General features: G+C 42.3%; 2 protein-coding genes across 3 annotated transcripts in view; one reads left to right on the forward strand and one right to left on the reverse strand.

Annotated features, from left to right (window-relative positions):
* pak1 (p21 protein (Cdc42/Rac)-activated kinase 1) overlaps positions 1-8417 on the forward strand; it is an 80559-nt gene extending 72142 nt beyond the window's left edge. For both annotated transcript variants that reach the window (XM_080427873.1, XM_080427874.1), the window contains 5 exons: positions 1-43; positions 491-590; positions 1615-1811; positions 3473-3610; positions 5005-8417. The exon at positions 1-43 is cut by the window's left edge and continues 75 nt beyond it. In XM_080427873.1, coding sequence (XP_080283999.1) covers positions 1-43; positions 491-590; positions 1615-1811; positions 3473-3610; positions 5005-5091 — 565 coding nt within the window. In that variant the 3' untranslated portion in view covers positions 5092-8417. The remainder of the gene's footprint in view (positions 44-490; positions 591-1614; positions 1812-3472; positions 3611-5004) is intronic.
* Positions 1-12168, reverse strand: part of aamdc (adipogenesis associated, Mth938 domain containing) — a 282823-nt gene that overhangs the window by 158661 nt on the left and 111994 nt on the right. The window lies entirely within an intron of this gene.

Raw genomic sequence — 12168 nt, forward strand, 5'->3', positions numbered from 1 at the left:
AACCTGCATGGACGAGGCCCAGATCGCCGCTGTGTGTCGAGAGGTAATAACACACACACACACACACACACACACACACACACACACACACACACACACACACACACACACACACACACACACACACACACACACACACACACACACACACACACACACACACACACACACACACACACACACACACACACACACACACACACACACACACACGGCTGCCGGGCAGAATCTCCATATTTCAACTTTTAGATTTTCTTCATACTACATCGTCACACAAAAGTAGCAGATCCACAGCTTGTAGATCTGCTACTTTCGAATTTGAGTTCTGAAAAGTTAAACATTTTGGACACATGAGGTTTCCACCTGACAGCGACGATATACTTTTCTCCATCTCCCTCTCAATATGTTTTCCTGAACACTAAAAAGTGCAGAATAATGGTGTATAAATCATTATTGTATCGTAAATGTTATTGTTGTTCCCGCTGTGCAGTGTCTGCAGGCGTTGGAGTTCCTGCACTTCAACCAGGTCATCCACAGAGACATCAAGAGTGACAACATCCTGCTGGGCATGGACGGCTCCGTCAAACTCAGTACGTACCTCTAATGTGTCTGGATTACTGTAGTGTAGCATGATTCAGTTATATACAGTATATGTCTTAAAGTATCATATCTGTATTACAGTATCATTACTGTATTACAGTGGCATATATGGGATACTAGAGTCTAGGATATCTGGATTACTGTAGCATATCTGGATTATATTCATTATTGTATCATATCTGGACTACTGTATCATATCTGTAATTCTGTTCTATACAGTATCTCTATCAGAGTATCATATCTGCATTACTGTATCATATCTGCATTAGAGTATTGTATCTGGATTACAGTATCATACCTGCATTACAGTATCATACCTGAATTACAGATTCATATCATTTACTGTCAGTGACAACATTGTCTAGGGTGTTGATAGTTGTGTCAGTGCAGGACCAACCACTCAGAAAGAGGCAGCGCAGTAAACATTGTTTTAGTAAAACTGTTGTACTTACTTTTAACCAATAGAGGGAGCTGTGACTCTTTAACACAACCTTCATGTTAATCCCAGTATTAACTGTTATGGAGTGAAAACTATGGAAGCCCTTTGCCACCACTGAATGAAAATAAATCATCTGACCTTTGTGTTATTTTATCACAATATATAACTGCATAGAATTCTGAGATTTGTTCATGGAATTGCCTATCTCACATTCTTGAGGGGAAAAAACTCATTTCAAAAATTCAATGACAGAAATGGGCTTCCATAGAAAACAACCTAAATAGAAAACAACCTAAATGCAGTTTTTATTTAAATTAAAAGGTCCTTTTATCTGCCAGTTTGATGGGTCTTAACCACTTAAAACCCATATACTGTACATTGTTGACCGGCTTCTCCCAGGGCTCTGTGCATTGGTCTCTCCTTTTTTCCCTCTACAGCAAATCTCTACCCCAAAAACACTATTTTCGCAGACTGTTCACCTAGTATGACATGCCCAGATTAGGGTCACAAGTGTTCATGTGGTTAACGGTCTTTTCTTTGTGTTTCTCTCTCTCTTTCTCTCTCTCCTCTACCAGCTGACTTTGGCTTCTGTGCTCAGATCACCCCAGAGCAGAGCAAGCGCAGCACCATGGTGGGGACTCCGTACTGGATGGCTCCAGAGGTGGTCACCCGCAAGGCCTACGGCCCCAAGGTGGACATCTGGTCCCTGGGCATCATGGCTATAGAGATGGTGGAGGGCGAGCCCCCATACCTGAATGAAAACCCACTCAGGGTGAGTGCACTCAGCCTGCGCACGAGTGCGCGCTTGTGTGTGTCAGTCATTCATAAAAAATCGCAGATTGGCTATCTTTGGCATCAGGGTTAGGGTTATAAATGGCAAAAATGGCATTCATAAAATCACCATACTAAAATATTGATGTCCTCATAAGTGTAGTATAGTGTGTGTGTCTGTGTGTGTTTGTTTTGGGGTTGATTGGGGACACATTTATAATGTCGGATACAATTGGTGTCGGATGAGGTGTCTTGAATGGCGAAGAGCAGAGGTTACACTGGGATTTGAACCTCCCGGTCATCATGGACAGAATGATTACAGTTTACCGGACATCTGATAGAAATAACATTCATAATCATTTGAATGACAAGCAGGTGCATAAACGTAGCCAATAACATCAGTTGCAGCATTCAATTTGGGAATGAAATGAATTTGAGTGTAAAAGGAGCAGGCTAATGGAAGAATTGAACAGCTTCATCAGCTTCTACATTAGGCCACAAACACTCAGTTTGTCCATGGCTGCATGCGTAATGATTTCTCAACAAAAAGTTGTCAGTTTAACCCATTCAGTCCGGGAACGCATCTGTGTCATTTTAGATTTCTTTGGCTATTCAAAAATAGCAGATCTACAAGCTCATAGCAAGTGCCACGCTGTGAGCTTTTCTTTGCTAATATAAAAGTATTTGCATATATTCTTTTAAAGTAAACATTTGAACTCAAATCTTTGCTTCTGGGGGTCCCTGGAACTAAATATTTTGAGATGGGGGTCTGCGGCCAAATACATAATCATTGTTGATGTTTGGTTGCTATATCAGTTGTGCTCTAACTTTTTCCAACGTCAAGGACCCCCAAAATTATATGTATTTGGCCACGGACAAATGCATATTAAAAAAATCCAGGGACCCCCAGAAGCAAAGATTGGAGTTAAAAATGTTTAAAAAAAATATATATATATTCAAAGATTTGCAAATATTGTCAAAATACAACATTGCTCAAAAATAGCAGATTTACAAGCTCATAGCGTGCTTGTATATCTGCTATTTTTGAATAGCCACAAGAAATCTAAAATGACACGGATGCTTTCCCGATCTTAATGGATTAATAGAACGAACGTGTTCTTCAGAGTAACGAGCAATCAGAGGGTCTGCTCAAACCTTTCGTCACGTTGATTAGGTTCATCTGGCCCGGCAGTAAATCAAAACATAGACAACCCAAAGTCAGTTATGTCCTGAGCATGCGTCTGCTAGAGGCAACTTTGGGAAGGTGGGATATTAAGGATTTGAATTCAAGCGGTACCATTCTGCAGCTCATGACCGTGCATTCCATGTACAAGGGAATTGGCACTACTACTAAATTAGCAGAAACGCATAACATTTTAAATTGGTCTAGGATCATGGGAGACATTTGGTGTGTGTTTGTGTGTTCAGGTTGTGTACTGCAGGCCATTTAAACCTGCCTTCCCCAACAAAGCTGCAGTGCCTTGCTTTAGATTTGTCAAAGTGCTGGTAATTGCGCGGCGAGAGCAGAGTGCAGGAATAATGTGGGGTTTACCGCCCATTATAGCACTTATCCAGTCACCAGTTTAAAAGCATTTAAGGAGAATGTTGCACGTTGTTCTCATCTGAGCCCTCTCACCTCTATCTCTCCACCCGGTCTCCTAGGCGCTGTATCTCATCGCCACTAATGGAACGCCGGAGCTGCAGAACCCAGAGAAACTGTCCACCATATTCAGAGACTTCCTGAACCGCTGTCTGGAAATGGACGTGGAGAAGAGAGGCTCGGCCAAGGAACTACTGCAGGTACAGTAAACTCTCACTTACACTTACTGTGTGTGTGTGTGTGTGTGTGTGTGTGTGTGTGTGTGTGTGTGTGTGTGTGTGTGTGTGTGTGTGTGTGTGTGTGTGTGTGTGTGTGTGTGTGTGTGTGTGTGTGTGTGTGTGTGTGTGTGTGTGTGTGTGTGTGTGTGTGTGTGTGTGTGTGTGTGTGTGAGAGAATGATTTTGAGAGTGGTTTTCTGAATAAGATCGAAAAGAGAAAGGTAATTGAATTTGAGGCTGTCTTACACTGGGCTTACTGGGGGCTACACTGTGTGTGTGTGTGTGAGTGAGAGAGATAGCGAGCATGGTGCAGAGAGCGATGGATTGTATCAGGGGTTATGTAAGGACAGTGGTGTATCTAGCTAGCTTCCAGAGCCTCCTCAATAAAACACATCTTGTGCTCGTGACCGAGTGAGAGACCAAGCCTGCTTGATGGAAAAGAAAAAAATACATCTATGCCAAGGGGTTTAGACCAGGGGTTCTCAAAGTGGGGTCTGGGGACCCCCAGGGGTCCTTGAGGGGGTTCCAGGGAGTCCCCAGCTATATCGTTACATGTAGGAACCAAATGGACCCTTACAGGTGTGAGAGTGTACATTTGGTTCCATTTGTACACTCTCTGGGTTATGGGGATTAGTGGCCTAATGCGTACCAATATACATATATTTGTGTAACACTGTAATAAAGAGCTTTACAGAGTGCTTTAGTAATCAAACTAGCTTTAAAAAAAAAAAATTGCCAACTGATAAATCAAAGCTAAATCTCACATTAGATATTAGCCAATGTATGATGTATGTTCGCTTAAAGTCATTGCTAACGCTAAGTGTTCTAAAACGTGCACACTAGAGACAGACAGTAGGGAAAGCTGAGAGGGAGACTGTGTAGGAGAGACAGACAGTATAGGGAAGCTGAGAAGGAGACTGTGTAGGAGAGACAGACGGTATAGGGAAGCTGAGAAGGAGACAGTGTAGGAGAGACAGACAGTATGAAAGCTGAGAGACAGACAGTGTAGGAGAGACAGACAGTATAGGGAAGCTGAGAAGGAGACAGTGTAGGAGAGACAGACAGTATGAAAGCTGAGAGGGAGATGCAGACAGTAGCAAAGCTCAGAGGTGTTGCAGTAGCTCTATATTATCACATCACAAGTGTACAGGTGTAAAACCGTGGGTGGAATTCATTATTGTGGAGCTCCTTCTGGGAAATGAAATGTTCACTGAACACTGAAATTGACATATTTTGTCTTCTTCTGTTTCCCTCTTCCTCTCTGTATCTCTGTCTCCATCCATCCCTTCCTCCCTCTTCCTCTGTATCCCATCCCTCCATCTCTCTATCTCTCCCTCGCTCTCTCTCTTTCTCTCTCTCTCTCTCTCCGTCTCTCAGCATCAGTTCCTGAAGGTTGCTAAGCCTCTCTCTAGTCTGACCCCTCTCATCCTGGCGGCCAAGGAGGCAGCCAAGAACAACCGCTAGCTCCACTAGCCTTGCACTCTTCTCTGCCATACCTCCTTCCTCTCTCTCTCTCTCTCTCTCTCCCACGCTCGCCCTCGTCTCTCCTCCCCCTCTTCAACTCTCCTCCTCTTTTATCGTGGAGGGTGGCTGGCCTGGCACGGCGGGACTATGAGATTCCCCCCCCCCCCCCCCCACCCGTTAATGAAATATCTCTTTCACTACCCACCGACCTCAATCCTTACCTTTTGAACCTTAGTTTGGTCTCCCCCTCCCATCTGCCTGACACACCCTCTGCTACGTGGAACACGGAAGACTTTCGGTTTGTTTTGTTCTTAGTTTTTTTGGGTGGGGGTGGGGGGGGGATTGAACCTTCAACCCCGCCCGCTCCTTCTCCCTTACACACTCCTCTGGATGATTCGGCGGATGTTAGCGCTGATCGAGGCGCTGAATGACGACGTCGTTGCGGAAGTGATGTTGGTCGTTCATCCACACTCCCCCCCCCCCCCGGTGGCGTGACAAACCCTGATTGGAGGAGAGCGCCTCAACGGAGCCCACAGACTTGCGGGAGGTTTTGGGCTCGCTTCCGTTTCCCTCCCTGTCTGTGAACGTCAACTACACACACACCGACCGTCTGCTGCAGACTGAGTTGTATGCGGGTGTGTGCGTATAATTAGTGATTATTTTTTGGGTTGGTTAAGGTCTTGTCTTTTTAGTTTTTTGGGGGGTTTTCATCCCAGTTTTATACCTGTCTGTTTGCCCGACTGCGTCATGGAATCTGAAAGTGCTTTTGTCAGTTCATCTGGGTACTTTTTTTCTTTCTACTTTTTGTGTATTTTGTGAGAGTTTTTTTTGGGGGGTCTGAGTGGGGGACATTGAGTTGATTGTAGCATTACATACTGTAGTATTTGACAAAGTGCTGATGACGGGGTTGTGGTACTGTCTTGTCTGCAGAGTGAGTTGTGTGAGTTATATATTATTATATGATAATATTGATTATAATGATGAAACACTGGCACACCCAGAGCCGTGGACAGACAGACATAGTTGATGTTGTTTTTTTTGTTTTTTTTAATATGTTAATGTGCTTTGGACTAGTATTCTGCTGGACCAGTTTGATCTTTTGATCCCAAACTCATATTCTTCAAATGCTAGTCCGTCAGTCAGTCACTGAACCTTCGACTATTGTCCGTTTTATCGTTTTTAGACGATAATGAATAACCGTGGAAGAGGAGGTACAGGTTCCCTTCAGGTCCAGGATCAAAATCATGAAGAACCTGTTGGTACCGTTCAAATATTGAAGATGTCAAACATATTTAATCAAGACCACTGCATCTACCGTATACAGTACAAGATGTCAAACCCTTCTACTTGTCATACAGTCAAAAATGACTTCAACAAAGCAAGGCATCAGATACTGTAAAACATTTAGTTCTGTCACCCTAAAGTGAGTCACAACACGTTCTCACGTAAGCACAGATTAAGATCGTCTTAGAGACGGTGTACAGTGTATTTTTATGGGTTGTGATGGTAAAAGGACAAATCTGGGTGCAGAGCAAAACCACTGGAATCAAGAGTCAGTATACTGTAGGTGTCAGAGCTGGAATTTGTATAAAAAAAACAAGCCTCCCCCTTCCTGTGGTTCCCAGCCACCATGCACTGTAAAAAGTCTTTAGCGTTAATTTAATTCTGATGGTGTACAAATGAACCCTTAGGGTACGACACTCCCCCCCCCCCCCCCCCCCGTCCTCTTCCCCAAACACCCCTCTATCAACGGCTCTGGGACACACTCTGCTGTGTCTGTGGGCTTCACACCGAGACTGTGATGCTTAATTTATATAGTCTGAATTTATACGTTAAAAAAAAATAGACAATCTACAAGTTCACAACCCGGTGTTGATGCGACGCTTTGTGATCTTGTAGATTGGCTGTTTTCAGGCGTGTAATAAATCAGGCGTGAGGGAGAGAATGCGCATGTCAACCAACCTTTTTTTATATGGTACGTTTAAAAGAAACAAGAAGAACGAAAAGCTATGAATTGTGATGATGAAGTGTACAGCGGTCGATACATGAAGGATGCTTGATGCTTGTGTACGATACAAAAAAAAACATATCTCAATCGTATTTTCTGTAACGAGAAAAAATATAATTCTACTACAACGGTACGATGTTGTTGCCCCCCACAACCCCTCTTAATGTAGGCTGTACATTGTTATATATTTAAACTGTAACGACAAACCACAACGTGACATACAGGTTTAACCATTGCTGAAGTCCCACTTCTTACTGCATGCTTGCTGAATTAATGCTGCACCTCTGCACCATCCCTAATAAGGCTACCGGTAATTTATATTTTGTCGAGTCACAAAAAATAAATAAAAATTATATTATATACAGTAGTCTTAAGAGAATTCGATTTGGGCAATTCAAGACTCTGGCTCGTGTTTTCCCACTTGCCTAAAGATGTTCGGTCTGGTATTTGTAATTGTAAGGGACAAAACTATAGTTTTGTGTTACGAATCTTCTGCAATGCCAAGGTATCGCAGGCGGACGATTAATGCATGAAGGCGGACTTCTACAATGGCTACCCCTGTACATCTACAACAATCAAAAATAATGTTTCTTTGTTCTGTCTTTGTGATGCAACAGCAATGTCATGGGATGTCTTTAGCTGTTTTGTTTTTGTATCAAATCTGAGTACAATGTGTTCAATTTGCTGTTCACCAATCATGCCGATTGAGACTATGTTCGGTCCTATTCGGCAACCAACGGGTCCATCAACAACCAATACACCAGTGTGTTGGAACACTGCCTGTTCGCCCTGGGGAAGTCGGGGGAAGAGCTGCCAGCTAAACATCTAAAAAACATTATAATTAAGTCGACAAAAAGTACTCAAAAACATGTATTCGGAGCAGCCTTTTTTTATTTCTTTTTTAGTGTCAACGTACCTTTGGCCTTAAACTGTTTCACAGGTGCAAGATTACTTTAATACAAGTCTGGAGGCTATGATGGCTCATTTTACGGTGACAATGTAGATGGGCAGCGTGACAAATGGAGTAGAATCGACTTTGTGGCCAAATGGCTTTGAGGAACAAATAAAATTCTGTGTTTTTTTTATCCATTTGTTAGATATAAAACCCATTAAAACCGGGAAAGCATCTGTGTCAATTTAGATTTTTGCGTTGGCTATTCAAAATAGAAGATATACAAGCTCGCAGCGTGGCACGAAGTGACGTGCTGTGAGCTTGTATATCTGCTATTTTTGAACATTTTAGAAAAATCTTGAAAGTGTGATGCCTTATTTAGAAGGCATTTGTAGAATCGGCCTCAGGTCTTAATGGGTTAGATTAACGATGGCCTGTCAGAAGTGTCCTTGAGTTGTATGACACCTTCTCACTGTAAGTCATTCTGAAGAATGTTAATATTTACCAAATTTGGTAGCTATGTTTCTTTTATGACTGGGGGAGGGGGTAATGCAAAGTAATAAATCCCTACATACCCCTACAGTGTGCCAAAGGGTGACTGACTGCCACGCTGTGGATTTGGAAAAGTTCCTTGTTGCCCATTTACATTGTCTTTAAATGCTGCTTCTGTGTATAGGTCCTTAGCTCCCAGAACAGGACTGGTCTGACCTGACAGGACAACGGTCCCTCACACAACTTCATAGCAGGGTGAAGACAGCTGCAGTTCACAACAAGGAGTGTTAGACGCAGGCGTTTCAAAGAGCAAGCATTGACAGTAGTCAATACACAGTCAAATCCTCAGTGTTCATTTATCCATTTGTTACTCGGAGCGTGTGCAAATTATTCATTCTTCAAGAAACAGTTGATGAGTTATTTGTGTGACTTAACGGCCTTGAACTTCGTCTCAGAGCAGATTCACATCTTAAAGTCAACAGCGAACTCTGACAAGAAAGTATTAACTTGCATTTCAGGTCTCGTGGGAAATGTCTTCTTACACATAAAGTCGCTTGTAAATGTCCCTGCTGTCCCAGTAGTGTTGAAAACAAGCCTTGCAGAAGTCGTATCTCACACCATGTTGAGACCGTCTCAGTGAACACATCCAGATATATAGGACATAGAAATTGCTCTTCTGAGAGAAGAAGGCTGGCAGTTCAGTTGACATATCTCTAACTGTGGTGCAAGTAAAGACATTTTTAGCCTCAAATTGGAAATAAATTGGGTTCAGGGTGAATGTTGACACCACTTGGTGTCCATTTGGTTATATATATACATGCTCTAACACTGAGGATTTGACTATGTAGTATTGTCAACCACACGGCTAGGGCCATCTTTGTTTATCCACACGCAACTCTGAGGGTGGACAAATGGAACCATTGGTTCCATTTGTCCACACTTCAGAGTTTGTTAACGTTTTTATTGTGTTAGGGCCTTTATGCTGACAGGACAGCATCATTTGTAAGGAGACTGAACAAAAACCCAGGTGGAATCTGACTGCATGGCATGCATGGTCCACTGGTTGTAGATAATGTTAAAAAGAGGATGCTTAGTAGTCGATGCAAACAAACTGCCGTTAAATTCAGCCTCTAATGATGCTAAATGTCTGGAAGACATGTCTGTGTGTATGAGTTGTCATTAGGCACATAATATAGTAGGTTCTCAAACTTTAATTTCAAAGATCACATTAACTGTAGAGTGAGCAAATGGACCCAAATGGACCGGTTCCATTTGTTCACTCAAGAGTTACAGACCTGTAGGGTCCATTTGGAACCCCCCTCAAGGAACCCTGAAGGGTCCCTGAACCCCACTTTGAGAAACACTATTAGTATATCGTTGCGGTCGGGCAGAAACCTCTTATCTCCATGTTCTAACTTTTTGTGTTTTTTTCGTAAATTAACGCCCTACTTGATCATACTAGCATCAAAAGTATTGAGGGTATTCTTTGCTGTTTTTGAATTTGAATCCTAAAAAGTAACAGTTTCCACCCGACAGAGGCGATATTTACAATTATGTTCAATCTTTCAACTTTTTCATGCACCCTGACGTCACCTGGGCCACAGACCGTTCTGATCGAGCGCCAAAAATGATCTTATGTTCCATAAGAATTACTGGAAGTGCCCTTTAACCTCGGCACAAATGTTTATTTTTTTATTTTTTATCCTATCATACTATTGTAATAAGATTCCATGGCATGCTGCTGCTTCCAGTAACCATGCGGGTAGAAACGTGTTCGCCACCACACAGCTGCAGTCATTTCTGGACAATGCAGATGTTGGTCTGCTAAGCTCTCAATCACAGAGAAGTTGTATGCTGTCAATCAAAAAGTGTATGAAGTTAATTTGCATTGTATTGGGACAAACCTCATTCTTCTGGTATATTCCAAGAAGTTGAAAACAAATGCTGAGCAATCACTTTTTAAACAATAGTTTGGACTCAGGTCTGAAGGGCATACTTATGAACGACTTGGGTAAAAAAAAATACACTTAGGTAGCTACTGTTTCGACAGGTCTTTACAGATGATGTGATAACCAGTTCTAATAGCCGGTTCTAATGAATGGAGGACGGGGGTAGACTTGGTACTGAAAGATACTACGTCTTCAAATTACGCTGTTGAGTTTATTTTTCAACATACCGTATGCTAGTGGATTGACACCTGGACGTTGTCACCAGGCTTGTACGGTCCACTTGGTCCTTAACCACTTTCAACCTGTCGTCGTTGTTTTGGGCATGTCATTATGGGCGTAAAGCTTCTAAAAAAGTTCCAAAAACTGCAAAGATATCCGATCAACTGAGCTTTGTAGATCGGTTATTTTCTGTGCAACGTAGTAAAAAAATGGGGCTCAAATGGTTAACCCGTTAAAACTGGGAAAGCAGGTGTGTCATTTTAGATTTTGGCGTTGGCTATTAAAAAATAGCAGATCCACAAGCTCACAGCATGTCACTTCGTGCAGCGCTGCGAGCTTGTACATCTGCTACTTTTGAACGTTTTTGAAAAATGGGTTAAAGACTCCCGATTCCAGTCACTGAATCTCCTCACTAGTTTTCAAAATGGAAATATGGTTTCAGTCACATCATTGTCTTGATCCGAGTACATAAATAGAACCTTGGTACGATCCAGGACGTGAATAATGGCGAGTTAGAATAATAGGGGTTTTGGGGGGAGACAGGACTTGGTTCAGTCCAGGAAGAGATGGTACGTTCCTGTTCATTGAAGTCTTCTCCTCCCTGTGTATCAGAGCCATAATTTATACGTCGTTTTGATTATTTGAACAACTCTTGAAGAAAAGGATACAAATAAAAACTGTACAAAAACGGATTTACCTGGTCTGTGTGTGTGTGTGTGAAATAACTGGCAGATTTTCATCAAAAACTCAAGGACCGCATCAAGGTCAAGGTAAAATTATATACATACCTTAAAAAAAATAGATGATTTATTTATTTTTCAGCCATACAGGGATGGAAAGATGTCGAACAAGAGATTTTGTGTTTTTATTTTATTGTCAACAAAGTGCTGATCTGCTCCAGTTTCCCCCATGCCCTGCGTTGTTTCAGCCCTGCATCATGCAGCACGGTGGGAATAAGCAGGCTATTGCTTTGGGTGAAAGTGGGCTTGCGTGTTTGTTTGATGTGTCACGTCCAAAAGAGGTAGAAGTGTTGGATCGGCAGAACGATGGGGCTGATTCATGCTTTCTGTGGCTTAACGTTCACAACCTCCTTAGACATGGTGCCCACAAGACTGCTGGGCACACAGTACTCCACCAACTGCACCCACGGAGCTGCCCAGTGGCCAACAGCAGAAGACTGTGGTTATACTCTTAAATCCATATTCTAACTTTTGTGGTTTTGTTAATTAATTAACGCCCTACTTGATCATACAACAGCGCCACACAACATAGCATCAACAGTAGAATCAGAATCAAACTTTATTGTCACATCACATTTCAAGTAACATGGTTGAAATTCTTTATTGCAGGCCCATCAATGCAGTTAAAAGATAGATGGAGAATAGAAGTATAATAAAGTGCATTCGAAAAAAAGTGGCTTATGTGCATACTAATTTAAGTCATGAATGTATGTAAAGGGGAGTCCGTTTAAAATTCAGCAGTCTAATTGCTGCTAGATAAAAACTGTTCAAGAGTCT

Source organism: Gymnoscopelus braueri (genome assembly GCF_963280865.1).
Source record: "Gymnoscopelus braueri genome assembly, chromosome: 5".
NCBI classification, from domain to species: Eukaryota; Metazoa; Chordata; class Actinopteri; order Myctophiformes; family Myctophidae; genus Gymnoscopelus; species Gymnoscopelus braueri.